This window comes from Chelonoidis abingdonii, unplaced genomic scaffold (genome assembly GCF_003597395.2).
Source record: "Chelonoidis abingdonii isolate Lonesome George unplaced genomic scaffold, CheloAbing_2.0 scaffold0027, whole genome shotgun sequence".
Taxonomy (NCBI): domain Eukaryota; kingdom Metazoa; phylum Chordata; order Testudines; family Testudinidae; genus Chelonoidis; species Chelonoidis abingdonii.
The window spans coordinates 1145215-1167886 of NW_027424288.1; the positions used below are offsets into that span (position 1 = coordinate 1145215).

The 22672-nt window shown below is 42.9% G+C and overlaps 1 protein-coding gene across 19 annotated transcripts in view; it reads right to left on the reverse strand.

Annotated features, from left to right (window-relative positions):
- ADD3 (adducin 3) overlaps positions 1 to 22672 on the reverse strand; it is a 156017-nt gene that overhangs the window by 16654 nt on the left and 116691 nt on the right. For all 19 annotated transcript variants that reach the window (XM_075061363.1, XM_075061358.1, XM_075061362.1 and 16 more), the window contains 10 exons: positions 17800 to 17938; positions 16000 to 16151; positions 15767 to 15847; positions 14065 to 14214; positions 12851 to 12994; positions 12663 to 12761; positions 10983 to 11165; positions 5116 to 5373; positions 3734 to 3853; positions 2331 to 2420 (listed from right to left, as the gene is read on the reverse strand). In XM_075061363.1, coding sequence (XP_074917464.1) covers positions 2331 to 2420; positions 3734 to 3853; positions 5116 to 5373; positions 10983 to 11165; positions 12663 to 12761; positions 12851 to 12994; positions 14065 to 14214; positions 15767 to 15847; positions 16000 to 16151; positions 17800 to 17938 — 1416 coding nt within the window. The remainder of the gene's footprint in view (positions 1 to 2330; positions 2421 to 3733; positions 3854 to 5115; positions 5374 to 10982; positions 11166 to 12662; positions 12762 to 12850; positions 12995 to 14064; positions 14215 to 15766; positions 15848 to 15999; positions 16152 to 17799; positions 17939 to 22672) is intronic.

Sequence of the window (22672 nt, forward strand, 5' to 3'; positions counted from 1 at the left end):
GAGTCCTTGAGTCTGGATCCTGGCCTGCTGCGCTTCACTGCCACATTGCTGTCAAGTAGCCCCTCCATCTAGACTGGTTACTAGTGTTGAGCTTCTGACAGGTATGTATGAGTAGCAAGAATATAAGGGGGTCCCATGTCCAAAGAGAAGGCAGTAAGAAGCTGAACACCAAATGGATACTGCTGCAGAAGGGGAGTGTGTTCCCCACAGATTTCTTTGCTTCCCCATTTTTCTGCAGGGCAGCCAAGAAATCTGCGGAAGAATTCCCCTAGGAGTAAAGGGGGTTATTCTTTGTCATCATAAGTAAACTGATTAGCCCTGTAAAGTAAATGATTTGAGAGAGGAAAAAGAACAAGATGTTGAAGCTTTCTGTCATTCAGAACCTCCTTGTGAAATTCGTTTGAGTTCATAAGGACATAGGAATTGCCATGCATTCCATGTAGTCCAATAGTCTCTCTCTGACAGGATCCAAAACCAGATGCTTCAGTGGGAGGTTGAAGAAACCCTAAAGTAGGCCATCATGGGACACTGTGTCTGTGATGGGGCCCAGGGTGCAACTTGGACTGTGGGACGACTGAGCTCTCTGTCCCCACAACCTGGAGTATCCCTCTCATTCTGTGATGCTGTTGCCAAGCTACAAACCTCTGACAGGTTCTGCGTTTACACAGACCTCCACATGCAGTGATATACCCAACTGAATTACATGAACACTTTGCCAGCCACTCATGAACCAACAATAAGGGCTCCAGCCAATTCCCCCACAGATCCCCAGCTTGCACTGGTCAGAAGCCTGGCCAGTGTAAGTTCATTACCCAGTCCGCCCCTCCCTCAATATGGAGAGGACACACACCAGTCTTTGTAAACTGACCTGAGATTTCCCAAGCACGTCAACCAAAACACACTGTTTTAGGTAAAATATAGAACAGATTTATTAACTACAGAAAGACATTTTAAGTGATTTTAAGTAGCAAGCACAGAGATCAAAGCTGGTTACCTAAGAAATAAAATAAATTCACAGTCTGAGTTCTACAAACTAAGGAGGATTTGAATCAAGCAGTGCCGCTCCTGACAAATGGTACAAATGGGTCACAGATCTTCAATACACAGGCTGGAACTGCCTTCCAGCTTGGGACCACCCTCCCCAGTTCCAAGTCTTTATTCTCCAGATGTGTTTCCAGGTGGTGAGTCATGGAGAGCAGTGAGGCTGGGGAGAATTGGCTGGAGCCGTTCTATTGGTTGGTTCATGAGTGGCTGGGAGAAGCATTCATGTATCTCGGTTGGGTGTGTCTCTGTCCATGGATGTCTGTGAGTGTGCAGTGCCTGCCAGAGGTTTGTAGCTTACCAACATCACAGAGTGAGAGGGATACCCCGGGCTGGTGAGACAGAGGGCTCAACAGTCCCACAGTCCCAGTTGTATGCTGGGGACCCCATCACACTGTCCCCCCATGAAGGATTCATCCTAATCACTAGTAGTTAGGGACAGTCTTAGATCCTGAAACATGAGTTTTTATCTCTCTTCGGGTACATCTACACTACCCCCGATTGGCAGGTAGTAATCGATCTATCGGGGATCGATGTATCGTGTCTCGTCTAGATGCGATACATCAATCCCTGAATGCATTCCCCGTGGACTCTGGAACTCCACTAGGGTGAGAGGCGGAAGCGGAGTTGACAGGGGAGCGGCGGCCATCGATCCCACGCCGCAAGGATGCGAAGTAAGTCAATCTAAGTTGATCTAAGATATGTCAACTTCAGCTATGCTATTCTTGTAGCTGAAGTTATGTATCTTAGATTGATCCCACCCCAGCGTAGACCAGGCCTTTCCAAAAACTCTTCTCGTTAGCATTAGCTAGAACAACATTGCATACTCTTTTTAGCTATACAAGTGTGCAATTCCTCTCTGAGTCTTGCTCAATTCTTGGCCTGAACGATGTCCTATGGCAATGAGTTTCACAGTCCTATTAGGAACTATGAGTAGTTCTCTATTGACCGGGCTACCACCTCTTGGGGAAGAGGATTCACCTCTCCTGTTGCTGTAGTGAGAGTCTACACTGTAGCACCTCAGCGGCATAGCTGCAGTGCTGCTGTAGTGTTTTAGGTGTAGACAAACCCTGAGTAATTAGAAGCCCCCCAGACTTTTTTTTTTAAAACACTGTAGATAAAAACTTGTATTGTGAATGACGAAAATATCTCACAGGTTAGATATAGTATTTTCATGTCACATTTAACAAAAAACATTCAAAAAGAAAAGACCAAACCTTCAAGTCTGAAAGAAAGATTGATAGAACCCATTTAAGGCAGTGAATTAAAAAGTCATGATGTACACTTACTGGACTAGGCTTTTTATCCACAACAATCCCAGCAAGTAACTGAGACTGCGGTCCTGCTGTCTTTAAGTCATATCGGTTTTGCTCACGAATCTATACGGAAAAAGACAAATGTTATTTAAAGCATCTATTGTCCTTATATAGCAAACCCTTTTTCCACCATCAACTTTGTATGGCCAATGTATAGGGCAATGGAGCACAACTGGAGCACTGGACTTTGTACTGCTCTATTCTGGGATAAGGTGCTCCCTACCTCTGAATGCACAGTACCTGCTGATCCTATGACACCACTTCGGCACCACTAAAGATTCATCCTGGTCCCAACCCCAGCTACCTGCACCCGTTCAGAGTCACCATGTATGGAACCCCAGTGGAGGTGAGCTCTGCAGAGTGACTGCACGCCATCTGAATCTGCCTTCCTCCCTTGTGAGGCAGAATCACACAGGTTCAGTTGCCATTGGGTCAATACCATGTGTGGTCAAAGAAGTTTTGGTAGAATTTGCCCCACTTGAATAATTTGCCACTTTCCTCAACCAGCAGCCCTATCTAAATGGCAATGATGCACACTGTCAATATTTAACTAATGAAAAAAAAACAAACAAAAAACCACCCCAGAACTCCTGCCCCTCTCTCTTTGAGACAGCAAGGCTTGTGAATCTGCCTGGGAAGAGCAAGCTTAGTGTCTGGGACTGATAACAGTAGTCTAAATCAGTGTCTGGGTGATTACAGGGTATTGTTTTATTTATCCTTTTCGAGGAAGGGAGTTGCTCCTTCTGAATCATATTCAGTCCTCAAGGATGGTAATATGGCCCTTTAACCCCTAAAAGACTCCAAGTAAGTAAATCCCATAATTTCACAGAAACAGCATTACATGTCTAGCAACACAATCATGCCTGGGGTGGAGTTTGGGTCAGCTTTCTGAAAATGGCTGTTTTTCACATTCATGATATTTATTAGTTATGTACATTTAAAATAAATATTCTCAGAAACTATCAATGCAACATTTTAATGAGTATTTCTGCAGTTTTTTTGAGAAAGGGCACCTACAACATAAGAGAGATAGCTCAGAGCTGTTCAGTTCAGATCTACATACAAACTTCCACTAAGTTTTATGCTAAGCAAAGTGTTACAGTTTGGGGCCATCTCTGATTTGTCATTCTCAGAGTAACTGCTGATCATCCAGCGAAGTATTATAATCAAGGTGCTACCAGTTTTATTATTCAATTCCAACAGCATGTGGAATTAAAAAAAAAAAAAAAAAGACATTTTGGTAAAGCCAGCATATTTCAGTAAACCATTTTATTCCTGTTTTTAATGATCACTTGACTGCTGACTTAGAATATATATCTGGTACCTGTAAACAATTGAAGGTATTGTCACAGATTTTTTCATTAATCCTTTCCTACCTTATTCCTCTTTTCTAACACGTCACTTGGGTTTGTATTTAGAGGCACAAATTGGTTAGGATCTTCAATTTTGATTGGAGTTCCTCCACTAATCTTGGAGGAGTCTTCAGCTTTCATCCACTTAAAAGAAAAATGTTTAGATGTTAGGCGAAAAAAAGGGAGAGAATGTAGCCATTGCAAAGAGCATGGTTTAGTGGTTAGGAGGAGGAGCAAGGACTAGTCACTCTGCTAGTAACTCATTAAGAGATCATTGCCAATTTATTAAACCGTTCTGTGCCCCAGCTTACAAACTTGTAAATGGATGCAATACTTATCTCACAAGGCAGGTTTAACTAAATGACTGAAAAATTGAAAAGGTCACTTGAAAAATTATACAGAACTACAAAATGATATTAATATGATTACGTTTAGAAAAGATTGCTTTTACCAAAAATCCTGTATAAAAGGGATAAAGACCACTGAACTTTCTATTCCATTAATGCAGCATCGAATGGCTCCAGAATTGGTTCTCTCTTCCTCTTACTCTATTTGTACTGTAGTCTCCTACCTCTGCTAACTGCAGGTTTTGTACTGGGATTTTTCCTTTTTAAGCAAATTTTAACAGAAGCCTGCCATTGATGATATAGCTAACAAACTAAAGGAACAGAGAAATTGGTTAACTACCACCAGGTGGTGCTGCTGCTTTTAATCTATGTTTTATGCAACTGGGATCAGGTGTATAGCAAATGAGATACCTCTACTAGGCACCGCTTTGCAAGATACCTAATCTGTCCCCTAGCTGGTTGGGAATGTGGTGGAGGCAACATACTTAGTCCTGGGAGAAGGAAGTCCTGCACATCATTCAAAGACATATGTTAACAGGTAGCGTTAATGGGCTCTAAAGAAAGTCCTGATCAGTTGTCTTTGACCAAAGATAGTGACAGTGACCTAGACTCAACAAACATGGAGGAATTGATTTAGCTTGGAAAAGATAGCGCTCCTGTGGGGATGGAGAGGCCCCAACACAGAGGGGGGGAAAATGAGACACTACAGTTGATGCATGGGTAATTCTTAGCATGCTAGATGCAATACAACAACAACAAAAAAGCTCCTATTACAAGAACCAATAAGGAAGAGGAAATCCATCAAAGACTCGATAACAAAGCTCTCTCTTTTTCTATGACCAAAATTCCCCCAAACAGAAAGGGCATATCAGTGCAGCAGCTATTCTCATGTTCAATCTCAGACAAGCCTGTTTTCTTGTTTGCTAGCTTTTAACTAGTTAGATAATCCAGCTAAAAAGGATTTTGGAAGTGGGCCAGATTTAGTGCTATAAGCTCTGTATAATTCACTTTCTCTCAGGTAGAGTAAGAACAAGCCAACTACCAAAAATAGCTTCCTACCGTTATCTTAGTTCTGGGACTAGTCTCTCCATTCCAAGACTCTTCAGGCACATTCACTTTCAAGTATGTATTTGGAGAGTTCAGCCATCTTGTCTTCTCTCGCTGTTGTCTTTGTGCTAGGAATTTGAGGGGGGAAAGTGGAACTGTATCATCTTCGAAAGAAAAGGCAGTCACAGTGGCTGGGATCTCAACGTCACTCTTGTGCCTGGGTTTTTCTCTGACCAGAGGATGCCTATAAGCATAGCCAGTTCTGTATCCCTGAGAAGTTAAGAAGAAGAAAAAAAAAATCAACCAATAATACCCAAACAATAAGAAATTATGGCAGGTTTTTACCCCCGTGTATGTATTAAATGAACTATCTGCACTCATCCAAGTAAGAGGTTTGGGATATCCGTCTTCAAACTATTTTTCATGTATTGATTTATAAAAAATCTTTACAGTCAAAATCACAGCAGACAATCAAAATTTCACATAATTGCAGTTTTTCACATATATGACAGTCTTTCTACTTCCACTTATGAACAGTGCAATCCGGAAGGATTAAGAATAATCTGTGGAAGTTTATAATGGTCAATTCCTTCTTCCATTTAAGAGCCAACAAAGGTAACTTTTCCCTTCTGATGGGAAAAAAGTTACCTTTTCCTAACTGGTGTTCTTTGAGCTATGTTGCTCATGTCTATTCCACAATAGGTGTGACTGCTCGCCACGTGCACCGGTGCCAGAAGCTTTTCCCCTAGCAGTACCCGTAGAGGGGAGCGCCTGGAGTGGCGCCTGCCTGGCATGGTATAAGGGGAGCTGCGCGCTTCCCCCACCCTCAGTTCCTTTTTGCCAGACAACTCCAACAGAGGGGAAGGAGGGTGGGACATGGAATAGACATGAGCAACACATCTTGAAGAACACCAGTTATGGAAAAGGTAACTGGTTTTTCTTCCTCGAGTGATTGCTCATGGGTATTTCACAACAGGTGATTCCAAGCTATACCTGTTGGAGGTGGGTAGGAGGTCACATGTTCCCAGGAAGGAGGACAGTCCTGCCAAACCCGGTGTTATCCCTGGTTTGGAAGACGATCTCGTAGTGCGAGATGAACGTGTGAACTGATGACCACATGGCGGCCCTACAAATGTCCTGGATGGGGCCATGGGCCATGAAGGCAGTCGACGAGGCCTGTGCCTGGGTCGAGTGTGCCCTCACAATGGGTGGCTAGGGAATGCACACCAGCTCATAACAGGAATGGGGCCCTGTCCCTGAACGGGACCTGTTGGAGCACGTTGTTCGGGGTGGACCACCATCGCAGGGAGGTAACCACAGCATCCAGCATGGTGAGGACCTTGTCCATCCTGTCCGTGGCCTGGGAGAAATTCAAGGCCAACCAGAGCTGGAGGAGCCTCATCCTCAGACTGGCGTGACAGACCATGTACATCCATGCCGACATATGACCCAAGAGCTGCAGGCAAACCCTGGCTGTTGTCACTGGGAACCTCGTGACCGAGTCGAGGAGACCTTTCAGGGTCTCAAACCTGTCTGGCGGGAGAGAGGCCCTGGCCGACACTACGTCCAGGAGTGCCCCGATAAACTCTATGCATTGGACTGAGACTAACGTGGACTTGGTGTTGTTTACCAGTAGGCCCAAGGCGGTGCACGTGGACAGAAGGAGTGCCACGTGATCCCTCACCTGAGACCGGGAGGTGCCCTTGACAAGCCAATCATCCAGACAGGGAAATATCTGTACCCCCTTACCACGAATATGCATTTTGTAAACACCCTGGGGGCAGTGGACTGCCCAAACGGGAGGACCGTAAATTGGTAATGATTCTGTCTCACCACAAAATGGAGGAAGCGCCTGTGCCCCTTGAATATGTGGATGTGGAAGTACGCATCCTGTAGATCGAGGGCAGCATAATGGTCCCCGGGATCCAGGGAGGGGATGATGGAGGCCAGGGAGACCATGCGGAACTTGAGCTTCCCCATGTGCTGGTTCAGAACCCGGAGGTCCAGTATGGGCATGAGACCTCCTTTGGCCTTCGGGATAAGGAAATAACGGGAGTAGTACACCTTGCCCATGAACTCCTCAGGCACTGCCTCTATTGCTCCTAGTCCTAGGAGCCACCCCATCTCCTGCTCGAGCAGAGCTTCGTGCAAGGGGTCCCCCAGGAGGGATTGGGGGCAGGGGGTGGTTGGGTGGGGAGGAAGTAAACTGGAGGGTGTAACCCCGGGAAATGGTGTTGAGGACCCATCGGTCCAAAGTGAGCCGAGACCATTCTGGAAGGAAAGCATACGCTCAGTTGGAGAAGGGAAGCTTTATTGGGGTTGGATCCCTGATGAGGGCTGGCGGGTTGCCCCCAAGCGTCTCGTCAAAATTGCCTTTTTCCGCCTGCTTGCCCTTGGAGGGTACAGGTTGGGGGGCAGGCCGAGGCTGCCTGTGAGGGTCTCTCTTATAGTCCTGTTGCTTCTTATGGGCGGCCTCGTACTTTGAGAGGGTGGCCAGGGTTGGAGTCTGCTGTGGCTTGAACTTAGCTTTTGCCAGAACTGGGACATAGAGACCCAGTGTCTGGAGGGTCTTGCGAGAGTCCTTCATGCCATGCAGCCCTGTATCTGTTTCCTCTGTGAACAGTGCTTTCCCATCAAACGGAAGATCCTGCATGGAAGATTGCACCTCGCTGGAGAGCCCGGAGAGCAAGAGCCATGATGGCCATCTCATGGACACTGTGGAGGCCATTGAACATGCAGCCGTGTCCACAGCATCCGAGGCAGCCTCAAGGAAGTCCGAGTTGCCGTTGCCCCTTCCTCCACCAGCATCCTGAACTACTACTTATTGCGCTCCTGGAGGAAGACCTCAGATTTAAGCAGGGAACCCCACAGATTAAATTTGTAGCGACCCAAGAGGGTCTGATGGTTTGCCACTCGTAACTGGAAGCTCGAAGATGAATACATTTTGTTTCCAAAAGAGTCCAGCCTCAGAGTCTTTGTTCTTTGAGATCAGGGCTGGCTGACCTGTTCGTTCCCTGTGGTTGACAGACTTGATCACCAGGGAGTTGTGCGCCAGGTGGGTATATAAGTACTCATGCCCTTTAGTGGGCACAAAGTACTTGCGTTCTGCCTTTTCTGATATAGGAGTCAATGTGGCCGGTGTTTGCCACAGGACATTTGAAATTTTAGCCACTCCTTCATGGAGCAGCAAGGCCACCCTACCTGGTGCCTATGGGGACAACATGAACAGGAAGTCCGAGGGCTCCTCCATCTCTTCTGCCTGGAGGTGGACGCTTGCTGCCACCCTCTTTAAGAGCTCTTGGTGGGCCCTGAAGTCCTCCTGTGGGATGGAGGGAGGCAGGGCCAAAATTGCCTCCTACGGGCGGGGTGAAGAGGACAGTGTAGTGCTTTGGGTGTCAGCTGGCACTGGAGGATCCACCACTTGGTTGGACTCCAGGCACGGTACCGAGGATGGGCGCCCCACCAACTCCTTTGTCGGGGGTCTGGAGAGGGAGGCAGACAGTGCCTTCGAAGCTCCGGCCACCAACCGAGTTCCCACCTGGGGCTGTGCCGGAGGCCACAATACCCACTGGTACCACTGGGCCGGCCACAACGCTCTGTGCTACTGCATCTGCTATGGCACCGGCGGGGCTGGCTGCCCGGGTTGGCTGGTCTGGCCCATCGAAGGACGGCTACAAAATGGAGACTGGGCTGATGTAGGATCCGCTGCGGTCTCTTGACTGGGAGGAGCGGCGGTGCCAGGATTTGCGATGGTCATGGGACTGCGATCTCGACATGGAGGACCAGAACTGACGGTAATAGCTGCTTTGTGAACGGCCTCGACGGGCAGACCCATGATGGCGAGACACCAGCGACCAACACCCAGGGCTGCGGTGCCTTGGTGGAGACTTGGAGCAGGAGCCCGAGCAGGAATGGCATTGACGACCGTGCTGTGACCAACTGCGGTACCCTCTCTGGGATGAGGACCAACGACGACATCTGCAGCGGTCCTGTCGATATCCGCTGTCTGAGGAGGACTGGTGCCACGAGTCCTGGCTGGCCGGAACCCAGCCTGAGAGTCTGTCGGTGTTGAGGGCGATCCACATGGACTCTGCCCCAAGCAGACGCTGGGCACTGATCAGCATTGGGAATGTTCCCTCGATCAAGACCGATACTGAGTCGGGGGCGACTGCAGAGATCTCAGTGGAGGCTTGCCTCTGGAGCATGGGGCCGACATCAGTGGCACTCTGGGCACCAGCATGGACAAGACGTCCCAGGCCGCCTGGAGGGCTTCGGACGTGGACGGCATCCGGACATCTGGAGAGGCCTGTTCCAAAAGGGCTGAGCTACTCCGCTCTACAGGAGTCAGAGGTCTAGGGCCCAGTGGGGATCAAGGACTGCCCGACATGGGCCTAGCCTCTGTCCCAGACTTCCCTCGGTGCCACTGTGAGGAGGGAGTCTTCTTGGCCCTCTTGGTGTGCCCTGTGGACGGGGAGCAGTGCCAATGGTCGATGGCACCGGCGGATCGCCGTGTACTCACACTGCGGTGCCTTGTACTGGCTCGGAGTGGCATTCCGGGGTTGGAGTCAGTGCCGACTCCATCAGAATGACTCGGAGCCTAATGTCCCTTTCTCTTTTGGTCCAAGGCTTAAACGATTTGCAAATCTTGCACCTGTTGCTGATATGAGTTTCTCCCAAGCAGCACAAACAGTCTGTGTGCGGGTCACTTCTTGGCATAAAACGCCAACAAGAACCGCACAACTTAAATCCCGGGGCATGCCATAGCCCAGGCTCACTGACTATAGGTACCAAAGGAACGAACGGCACCGATGCACGGTGAGCACGCACACTTATTGTGGAATACACATGAGCAATCACTTGAAGTAGTAACAACACAGTTTGAGCTAAATTGGCCTCTGGAATTCTGCCCTGGGTAAGGGGAAGCACAGAAGCAGAGCGGGGACCAAATGGTGACCTAGAGTCATCATTTGATTTTTGCTCAGCCCTTGCTCCATTGGGGGGGATGGGGAGGAGAAGAGGAGCATGGAGAGAAAATAGTAAGTTCTATCAGTCCTTTTTCTGCCTCTCCTTGCCAGCTGAGCTGTGTTGGCTAGCACGTCCAGTGGAGCCCCAGCTCCACCCAGATCCCACTCTCCGCCCACCCATGCAAAAGGGGGAGCAGTTGCCTGAGCGGGGTGAGGGAGAATACCCTGGTTGCTGTGTTGTGACCTGTGATATAGGTAGTCCGCACAGGAAAGCAAGGGGTCATCTAACTTCCCTGCTTGAGCACATAGCGTAATTCATGTCTGAGTCTTATACATTGCACTAATATGCAAGTGGTACCCTCTTTTGCTTTGCTTTTATTTTATCAGTAAATCACTTGCTTTGAAATTAATATTTTGTTATATTTTGAACAATAATTAGTACTGAACTTCATTTCTTCCAAGTCCTTAAAAATTAAAGAGATAAAACCTGATCGAAGATAGAAACAAACACTAAAATTCGTAACAAAATAAAAATGAAAGCTTCCAAGTATATTGACTAAGGTGATGATTAGAAAATGTATGTTGTAGCAATATAGCTTTATACAGAGAAAAGATGAACCTTTGTGACATAGTGTCCTGACAGAAATTTTAGCTTAAACAGCTCTCACTGTTCTGCTGTGTTAGGCTTCATATATGGAAAGATTTTTTTTTTTAAATATTCTGTACTAAGTCAAATGTTCAGATACAGGAGATATTAAATATTCAATAAAAATTTACACATTTCATTTTCAAGTTTATAAAGAAAATCAAACAGACAATTCCTTCACTTAGGGCCTAAGCCCACAACGAGTGGAGGAGTAAAAGGCACTCAGACTCCCATGGGCTGCATTTGTATTGTTATAACTGTTCACCTACCAGGTTGTCCAGCATTCTCATGAGCGCTTCAAACTCCTGCTCCCCAACTTTCCATTTTTGTTGGGAGCCCATATTAACTCCAACTCCTCCAGCTGCTACCACAGTGTGCGTGAGAGGCTTGTACTTCTGCAGGTCTAGTATGAGAAGATTGTCTATTCCACCTGCGCCAGCTAATGCATGAACCTGCAACAATATACACACAGTAATTTGTTTCGTTATAGATAATTTTTTGGGTGTAGAATTCTCAGCTTGTCTGAATTTAAGGGAAAAACTGTAAACATAAAATTGGCTGCAATTATATTTTCAGGTTACTTTTCTTCTCACTACAATGATGACAACTACATTAAGACATGCAGAGAATGATTCCTATTGTATGAATGTCAGTGTCAGTTAATAATTATGGTTCCAAAAGGAGTGAATGCAATAAACTTCAATTATTTATTACATCCTCAACAATGTACTTTTAGCTATAGAAGACAGAGAAATATCTTTAATCTTGATACAGATGTACCCTACCATTGGAGAGAAAGGCAACTCTATGTCTGATTAATTACTTAAGACACTAAAAAGTGATTTCTGGATTCTGCTTAATTTATTTTGTAATACACCATTTTCCTCCACTTTGTGTTCTTAGTGGAAAATCCTCTTTTTCTCATCCCAACACTGAGCCTGAATAATTGAGTTGGGCGCTATGAATCTCCACAAGGACAGAGGGTGGAGTGGGGAAGGAATTCTTCAATCAGACCACAGAAGATCTAGTGGTATCCACAGACTTTGTGTTCTATTTCTATGCAGGGTAAGGAGTGATGGATCTGTTTCCTTCCTGCTCCTCTAACAGTCACTGTGTTCAGCCTGCAGGGAACGTTCATGGATCTATGCTCTGCAGGGTGTAGAAGTATGCACCCCGGGACACAGGCTCCTGAAGTTTACTCTGTCCACCGTGGAAAGCACTGTTACAGTTTCACATGGATGGTCTGTATTTAGATAAGAGGGACTCCAGATTTGCCCTGTAATATTACAGATCCATCTACATTTCTTCCAGATTGACTGGCTTTCAACAGATTAGTTGGCAAAGCATTAATGGCTCCCAAAATAACTTTTCATGAAATGGTATCATGTTGCAATGCTGCACTGCAATAGGATGACTTTCTAATGAATGATACTATCCTATGGGATAAATTCATTCAAGTGAACACAATGTGCTCTACAGCAAAGCCAACACATGATGCCTAAACTAACATTCATACCCAGAGTGGTTTTGATATTGCTAACTGTGCACATAAAAGGAAGTAAACGGAAACATGCTTTGAATTTCATGCTATAATAGAAACAAGTCTCCTCTTTAGCCCACAGAACTTCTATACCGGGATAAGTCTATTTTTTGTCAAGGTCCAAATTTCTTGGTCAAGGTATTGCAAAGCTAAGATTCCAAAGAAGAAAATAAAAAAATAATAATGATAAGTAAATAAAAAGATTTTGGTGCCCGTTCAAAAGCGTCCAGCAGTACAGATTTGATCCTCCTATTGTAGTCAAATATTGCATCTAATAGCAGAGATTCTGTTGAATAGTTTGCAATAATGGAACTTCCTCCCTATGGAGTCAGGTCTATCCATTGCAATAACTTGTTATGGCATAAGTATTTCCTTCAGAAATTAAATAATGACAAAGCATCTCTCTTACCTGTATCTCACAGGCAAGCTGCACATTGAAAATATAGTGAAAGGTCTCCTCTAATGTCTCTCCTAAGGCTACCACACCATGATTTCTCAAGACCAGAACCTAGTGAATGAAAACACTAATGTTAAATGGTAGAAACTGGTACAGTACATGCAAATGATTAATGAAAAACATGAATAAAGGTTGACTACCTTGCAACTGGGCCCAAGAACCTTCTGAAGCTGAATTCTTTCTTCCTGTTCATCAAGAGATCCTTGGTAATTGTAGTAAGCAACATCTCCCAGAATCAAAGCCTCCTGAGAGATTGGAAGGATACCACACTTCATAGATGAAACCTGTTTCAAGAAAATTGATCGCTTTTAAGATTCTGAAAACAAACATTTAAACCAGAGTTCTGTACAAACTGCCCTGTTCCACAAGTTTCCTGGTTAAGCTTCCAAAGTTATAACTAAACTATTAGGTCATCCAGAAATTCACCATATTAGTGGCAGATTATTCTCTACAGGATTTTTCCAGTACATGGGTTCTCTACCTGTGGATCATGACCACTCAGTCCCACCTATATTCTTAAAGGAAAGTGAAGTCTTGGCTATATGCTGGCTAGATAAAAGGAGTCTCAATATGGAGCAGATACTGTTCTAGTGCTTTATCCAGTCTAGTTTAAAATACGGTGAGAGCACTGCTACCACTTCACTTGGGAGACTATGCCACATAATAGATGGCACCATAAGCAAGCTTTCCCTGGCAATTGATATTAATGCATCTTTTCCTCACTTCATTCCCATCACTCTACATCAACCCTCAACAATTTTTCTTCCTTCCTGATGTTCACACTCTTCAAATATTGGTACACAGTCATGCCTTCCTTTTCTCATCTCTAGCCATGCTATACAGACTTCTCTCCTTGTTTCTTTTATTTGTTAGTTCAGTCCAGCCTCTTACTCATTTTTGCCCTTTTTTGACTTCTAGTTTAGCTATAACTTTGAGAGATACCCAGAACAATGTTATAATATAACCTCTTAAAAATGCAATTAGCGTCATTTACATCACGACTTAGAATACGTTATGTAGTACTGAGATGATTTAAAATAAGCGTTGGCCTAAATTGTACATATTCCTCCTTCACTATGACTGAGGTGGTCCGATCCTCATTTTATGAATGGCTCATTCCAGCAAAGTGCTCAGTACCCTCAGATCACTCAGGATCTTGAAGAATAAGCCCCTTAAACTGGTGAAAGTCAAGAGTAACTGAACTGAAGTCAATGGAGTTTCACAAGTATAAAACTGCAGAGAGGAGAGTTTGATCCATTCATACTAGATCTACATTCATAATATACATCTTAATATATTTCATATTTTGAAACTGTTTCTTCTTTAGGCCATGTTAGGAACTGTACAGACTTACGGCTGCAGTTGAAGGGGTGTGTATGTGTATCACACATCTGACATCAGGGCGCATGGAATAGATGGCAGCATGTGGACTGAATCCTGCATTGTCGATGCTCAGACTGGTACTCCCCTGGTCAACTACATCTCCTAAGATATTTAATTTAACCTGGAAAATCAAACAAAGGAAACTCATGGAACTACTGTAAGTCGGCCATGACTAAGTGGCCATGAATCAACTGAAAAAAACAAAAACACAACTCCCCCCCCCCCCCGGCCTGCCCGCCCCCCCCAAAAACAACGTATAGCTCAGTAGGTACCATCATGGGAGGGAGGGGGAGAGGAAACAGAATCAATTTGATAGCTATCATATTTGATCTTAAACTTGTGCTTAGTTTGATCTTTCCTAAACAAACTAAGATTTTCTTTTTACCACATTCAGTAAAACAACAGTTAGAAGTATTAGGGAAGCCAGGACTAAGTATACAAATCCTCCTGCTGTTAAAGATCTTGCCAGATGGTGGAAATAGCCAGATCCTGATAAACAGAAAGAAATTCCTCTTTGATCTGGCTGCCCCTTAGCTAAAGGAAGAGATGGTAGTGTAGCACACCAAGCAGACTCAACTGGAGTAGAAAGCCTGTGTGAGAGCCTTAAATAACAAGCTTCTGTTCAAAGCACAACCTGCATAGATATATTTAGCATACAGATAACGATAAATAAATTCTCAAACTAAAATGTTTAAGAGCAATAGATGCTAAAACTGAACATTTCAGATAAACGTTTCAGATGAACTACATATTTTTACAAACTATTAATGTACTGTGTGTTATATTATAAATTACACTTCCTATTTTCTCATATGTGAACTTGAAAATTTAATTCAACTTAATGTGAAAACAAAGATTCAATCTCAGAACAACTGCCATTAAAGCATTTTAAATGAAAGTCATGAAAATAAAAAAAATCCTCAAACTGTTAGGGAGGAGGCGGGGGGGGGAGGAGGGGAGAGAAAAGAGTAACAGAGGCAAGAAAAGCAGCATACAAGATCCAGTTCTTATGGTTATATTTTCGGCTCTGCTTTTAGAAGTTGACCACATTGTGCTACCTACCTTCTGTTCCCTTCCAATAATTGTCAGCAAGACTCACCAGTAGATATGATGATTTGGGTAACAAACTTTTCAGTTCTTTCATACCATGAGATGCCTAATTTGGTAGTCTAGACACTGAATCAAGAGCCCTTATACCAATTAACTTTGTTGTTTCCCAGTTTTCCAACTGTGAAATGAGGATAATAATACATGCCTCACTCCTGACAAGGATGTCAAGTGGGTTGATGCATGCAAAGTGCTTTGAAGATCAAAGCACTATGGATTACTCATAAGAGGTTGCTGTTATACTAATAAAGTAGCTGACAAATTCTATTTGACTTTCTTTTGTGGATCGGTGGGAGCCCAGCTAAAATGCAAAAAGCTTGCTGGACAACTTTAAAGCTTTAGTGGAACCAAAGCAGTGAAAGTGGATCGGAAATTTGGACAGAAGTGTTCAGGAGCACAGGATTGTGTAATCTCAAAAATTAATCTGCTGTTCACTAGATGATTTTATATGAATTTCAGAATGGGTAAACAAAAACCTGATGCCACTATCCTACTTCATTAGTTGCAAAACTCAAGAAAACAATCTAAGCTTCAATGATTATTATTAGTGTAAGTGAAGCACATACCAAATTGGAGGCTGACGCTTCAGAAAAAGACAGACCTCTTGGAATGATTAGAATGTGGTCCTGTTCTTTGCTTACTCTTACCTGCAAAGGAGAAAAAATGATTTCTGATTTATTATTGAATTTACTTGAATAACATTTGGAAAATTAATTCTAATTTTCTATGGTTTAATTTCAAACATACAGGTGAAAACACACAGAAGCAAATAATCATTTTTACTCTTAAAAATACTCACTGTGATGTAGGAATTTGCTAAGTGTGCCCATCCAAACAAGTCAGCCAACCTGTACAGGCTGGCTAACTTACAACGAGTAAGTTTTTCTCCCTTAACAAATGAGCTGGTGTCTATTCCAGGTAGGTCATTGATGGGTGTAACCATTCCAAGGCCTGAAAGAAAAAAAAAAATAGGTGGCAAATAGGACAATTCAATTCTCTGTAATTCTCCAAAAGCAGTACACTTAAATTTGTAGTATAGAATCTCAGTTTTGGCTAAAAGATAATAGCATTAGACTAGGCCTGCAGCAGAGGTGTAATGTTTTCTAGGACTCCCTTAGCAACTTTTATAAAATAAGGCCCTAGATGCCATACCCTAAAATAATATGAAAGTCTCCAAATTTTGAGAGAAGAAAGGAAGGATGAATTAGTGACAGAGGATTACGTTGAAGCACCACTCAGATTTGAACTATCCTGTGTGTCAAAATAATGTGCTTCTGGACAGATTCCAGTGTTTTAAGACCTCCTGTACTGGTGAGCTAAGCTACATTTACAGGCTGTTTGATAACACTCCTACTGGGCTCTGCAGACTTGAATAGCCATTTGATTAGATTTCTCATTCTGAGTCACTGTAGTTAGTTCTAGGGATGTCATGAGGGAGGATATAAGAACGAGAACTTTTACAGTAGAACTGTTTAATAGCACAGAACACATTTTACTAGGGAAATTGTATCATGGAGCACCTCCTAGCTCATTTATGACTGTGAAGACCACTCCTTCTCCCCTTCACAAATACATAATATGTCTATGGCAACTACAACATCTGAATACACAGAAAGTTACTATTAGGAAAGTTAAAATACATTAAATACTATGTTTTAATATGATTTAACAGATAGAAATAAGAAGAGTTAGTACCTTATGACCAGCCACCTTTCCAGAATCCACTAACAAATGGTTCAAGGACAATAGTTTGAGAACATCTAGTTTAGTGGATAGTCCACAAGACTGGGAGTCAGGAAATTTGGGTTCTATTTTCCTTTCCGCCACTCACTTTGGAAACTCACCTAAAGTGACTTGTCCGAAGTCACACAATAGAAGTGTTGAGTATTATCAGCTCCCACTGGATTTCAGTAGGAGATGCGAGTGCTCACAAAGCTGAAAATCAGGCCCCTAAGAACACAACACTCAAGAACAGCCACACATGATCAGGTTGACGGTCCATCTAGTTTAGTATCCTGTCTTGGACAGTGGCCAGTACCAAAGCTTCAGGGAGAGTGTACAGCATGACAGCTGGAGTGATCCACCAGTCTTCTACTCCCTGCTCTGGAAGTCAGGTGTTTAGGGTCATCTGAGCATGGGGTTCCATCTCTGATCATCTTGGCTAATAGCCACCAATAGACTAAACACACAGCTGCCAGGAGCATGAAAGTAACATCTAATCATGCATTTGAACAGGTTCCTCCTTTCTATCAAATTTTAAAGGCAAGTATACTAAAGTAAATTGCTGCCAGGTTAGTTGTCATGTTACTATTTATGTGAATCATAGTAAAATGATAATGAGATTGGATATTAGTTTTGCTGCAATAAGTTGCAAAACTTATTGACTATTAGCAGTTTCTAGAAATTATAACTTTTCTGATACCAAATATTAGAGGGAGAAAGTTTAAAAGTAAAATTATTTAAGACCATAATCTGTATTGCTTTACAGATTAAAAAAAACATGGCAAAAATTCTGTTGAAAGGATGAGGTTCCAGCACCTGGTAAAACAAAGACAGAATTTTAGAAAAATATTGGCAATTATATACGTTGTTCACTTACTCAGCGGAGATGAAGAAAAACCTGCAAAAGAGCTTGCCATGATGTAATCGGCAATCTGTTGCAATGCAAGCAGTCCAGTTGGGTTACGGCCCTTCTTCATCTGTTCTTGAATAAGACATTCCAGGTCTTCTCGGAAGGCCTGCAGAAACATTTGAGAATCACTCGGATAAACTTTCCTCGATAGTAGTGAGATCATTATTATAGGCAGGGTATAGGTATCAATACCTATTAAGGTTAGCCAACACTTTCCAGTATAAGACCCTATTTTAGTTGCTCATCACTTTGAAAAACTTTAACCGTCACAGAGGAAGTCTGTGGCACAACTGAAAAAGGAACCTAGATCTTCCCGTTCTTTGCTTTCTCCACAAGATCATCCCTGGGCAGGAACATGCTATTCACCAGAGAGATGGCTTAAAAGTTCAGAACTATGAGCCTATTCAGCAGTTCATGAACTCAAGAATGGCAATCTACTAAAATATAGTCACTTTAGGGACAGGAGGCAATTTTATATAACTGATTTATTTGGAGAAGCTTAAAAAACAGTGGAAGAAAACACCTACCAATACTAACTTGACTAGAGCAATCATAATAATTTCAGTACAATAGGGACTATTCAGTAGATCTCAAAATATGTAATATTCTCATAAACCCATAGCACTTATGTTAAAACTCATTTTAAAAACCATCAGCAATGTTACAACCCCTTTTCCATGTTAAATTTACTGTAACTTCATTTTGTTCCTCATTAAACTGCTTCAGATATAGAATGGTCAGATTAAGGGCTTGTCTACACATAAAGCATTGCAAAGGCACAGCTGCAGTGATGCAGCTGAGCTGCTGTAGTACTTAGTGAAGATGCTACCTAAGTGGATGGGAGAGCTTCTCCTGTCAGCATAGATATGCCACCTCCCTGAGAGGTGGCAGCTATGTCTACACCAGGAGTTCAGTCAGTATAATTGCTTTGCTCTGGAGTTTCCAAGCTCCTGGGAAACACAGTTATACTGACGTAAGCCTGTTTTATATCTCATTGGTATAGTTTCCATTCCGTTTTGAAGTACAGAGGGGTTATTTTCACTTTGGTGTTGTCTGTCTAAAATTTGCTGTCTGGTGCTAGAGCTAGTATATTTCACACTTACTACTGCTTATCCTTGTGGCAACTGATTTGTGATAATCCTTTAATTCATTTGTTTTATTATTCAATGAAAGTGTCCTTAAAAAACTGAATCACTGTTAATTTCAAGAAATCTCAGAATAGGTAAAAGCCAGAGTGGGCAGCTGAAGAAAGTACATCTTCATTACAACTTATGAAAGAGGTGATTATGTGCATGTGATTTTCAGAGTCAAGTACAAAATGCACAATATCAAAAAGCATGTCTTTTTTAGTAAACTAGAAGTTGCTGTGTGTCATGTACATTCAAGCTTGTAATGATTCATTCAACTAAGTTTTTCCCTAAATATTTATGGATATTTTCATTACCTTCAGACTCTCATGTGATCCCACCACTGTTGTGAATTCACAGTATTTTTTTAATTGGTGGTGGTGTGCCATATATTTTAAGATAAAGATTCCATAAATTCAAAAAACTTTTTGTGCTATTTCTGATCAGTCTTGACTCTTTATCTAAAATGAAAGACATAAAATTATCACATAAAAACGGTTACCTACCTTTCATAACTGTTGTTCGAGATGTGTTGCTCATGTCCATTCCATTCTAGGTGTGTGCGCGCACACATGCACAGCTGTCAGAAACTTTTGCTGTAGCAGTATCTGTAGGGCTGGCTGTGGCACCCTCATGCCATGGTAGATCAGGTGCTGCCGGTCCTACACCCTCTAAATTCCTTCTTGCCAACAACTCCGACAGAGTGGCAGGAGATGGAATGGACATGAGCAACACATCTCGAAGAACAACAGTTACAAAAGGTAGGTAACTTTTTTTTTTTCTTTGAGTGCATACCTCTTATGAGACCCCGATAATATTTTTGTCTTTTTATTGAACAAATTCCCATAAGACCTAGCCCAATATTATTGACAGGGACATCTTGCAATTGAATCCCTGCAGATGCAAATGTTTGCCTATGCAGGACTGGAGCCCAAGTGGCTTTTTTTTTGCCTGTTTCAGTTACCTATTATAATGTTTTAATTCATGAGTACATTATAGACCATTCCTGATCTATTTTCAAATATTATGTTCAAAGTTTACATTTTAAAAGAGATATAAACACTCCGCATACAGCCCAAAGCAGACATTTTTCAAGTGGAAAGGGCCTGAGTCATTTGAGATCTAGTACTTGACAATAGAACACTTAACCAGGAAAACAAACAGTAGCAATTGTCAGAGGAATGAAAAATGATGTTATTCAAGTCCTATGAAGAAAATGTTTTAAGTGTGGGATTTAAAAGTTGTTTCAGCCTACATGAAAATTCTTTATTAGGATTTGCTACAGCAGGGGTTCTCAAACTGGGGGTCGGGACCCCTCGGGGTCATTATATGGGGGGTTGCAAGCTGTCAACCTCCACCCCAAATCCTGCGTGCCTCCAGCATTTATAATGATGTTAAATATATTAAACAGTGGGTTTAAATTATTAGGGGGGTCGCACTCAGAGGCTTGCAATCTGAAAGGGGTCGCCAGTAAAAAAAAAAATTTGAGCCCCACTGCCCTACAGGCTTCAAATTTATAAAAGTACTTCAGGCTGAAACAGATATAGTAGACTAACATTTCAGAGGATCTTCTAACTAATCTATTTGTATGTATACCTCTTAAAAAAAAAGTGTGATCACCACTGCAGTCAAATGATAGATTTAATCACTGTACATGGAACAGTGTTAAAAATGTGCAGGCAAGTATTTCCATATAAAATGGGAGCCATGATTTGAAAATGTGGCCCATAACAGCTACTTGAGGAGGAGGAGGAGGTAAAACAAGCTTAAGACACTTGCACAAAAGCAGGATGAACAATCCTCTGAAAACCATCCTATTACAGCTGAGGCGAAGACCAACTCTGCAGCTTTCATTTAAACACCTACAAAATACCCACCTGTAATAAGAGGAGTTCTGAACTCTACTTCTATTAATGCTCACCAGAGCATATCCTATGGCTCTGTGCTGCAGGAAGCTCAGCTGCTCTATGAACTCTTTCCCTGTGAATTATGAGAGAACTTGTTCTGTACTTTCAGGGCACAATAGTGGAATTATGGGAAGGAATTGGAGGACTACTGGCACTGAGTGCAGCTAACCTGCATCCACATTGTACAGTGGTCATGTTAACAGATGATGAGTTTTGCCATCCTGAGCTTTAGCCCATACCTCCTGACAGGCCAGAAAACTTGAATTAAAAGCACTACAACACTCAAATTAAGAGTTTTAGTATATGGCTGGGACTCAAGCTAAGAGCAACATTCAAGTAATAACTCCAGTTTACTTTGCATTGAAGACAAGCCTACAAAATTATTAAAAAATTGAGACATGGGACAAGGAAAAGACAATATACAATAAGAGGAGAATTTGTTAATAAAATTGATAGATTATACATTTGGAGGAGGAGGTTGCAGACACCTGTGAGGACAGAGAAATACAGAAGTATGTAGAGATGTCAGAAATGTGGATGGGATATATGGATAGGCTCAGCCCAGAAAAAACATCAAACTAGTATATCTGGAGAAAAATAAATGTGAAACTACAATTCACTATTGAAAGAGGCATAAGAGCTAATGGAGGACAACAAATTAGATACGTCTGTAACATGACATGGCAGCAAAAAAAAGGCCAGTGCAATTTTGGGTTGCATGTGCAGAGGCATCATGTGGCAGGACAGGAATATAAGCATTTCCCGCTATACCACCTTGGTGTAAATGCCTCTAGAAAAGGTAGTTGGGTACCTGAAGTTCTTGTTTCTGCAAGACATACATATCTGTGGATTACTACCCTTAGGTTCATGCAGCACCAGTCCAGGTGACTACTTCCTTAGATTTAAATTTTGAGCTTCTGAGGCATCCATAGGAGTGTCTCTACAGTCCTCAACAGGGGACTATCACATAGTAAGTCACCGCTTGCAAGGGGACTGGAGCTTAACGTTACCTGTGCCAAATTTAGCCTGCCTCCCCAGGTGAAAGGAATGACACCAAGAGCTATGTGATGGGAGCATGTGACTAGAAGCCAGGTCATCTGCCCTGTCTTCTTTTCAGCAGACAATTCTTCAGAGCTCCAGGTAAAGGCTTTGGGAGAGAGACCTAAGAATGGGAGCCTGTTGAGGGATAAGCTTCAGCTGAGGGACCTACAGAATGCAGGAGCCTCCTGGACGAGAAGCCCCAGCTAAAAGAGTTATGAAGGACTGTTAGCCTGGTGGCAGGGCTGTAAGCAAAGGGAAGCCCTGATAAAGGACTTGAGAGACCTTTGAGCTTAGAAGTAGGGCTGTTTGGATGCTGAAGCCCATTATCAACTGGGAGGTCTAACTGAGCCCAAGGAAGAAGGCTGGAAGGTTTTGATTACTATTTTATGATAACAAACCAAATCCATAAGGTGAATAATATTGTGAAAACACCAGGTATGGTTGTTTGATTCAAGACAGAAAATAAACTGAGGCAGCGGCAGGGCCCAAAGGCAGATTGGATAATGCTTGCTACAGGATTACCAAGGCTTTCTTGATCAGTTACTTTAAAGAGCTACACATTGTTCTTTATCAAATAAAACAGCTTGTCCTGCATTTTGGGGCTGACTGGCTGGTGGATGGGACTGCCATTTCTGCCTCCATTCCTTGGCCACAATGCTGGCAGGGAGAGGAGGATACAAGCACAACAACAACAGAGGAAAAACAGGTTTTTCACTTTTACACATGTGAGAAAGAAAGGCCCTTGCAGAACAGATGGTCTAAAAT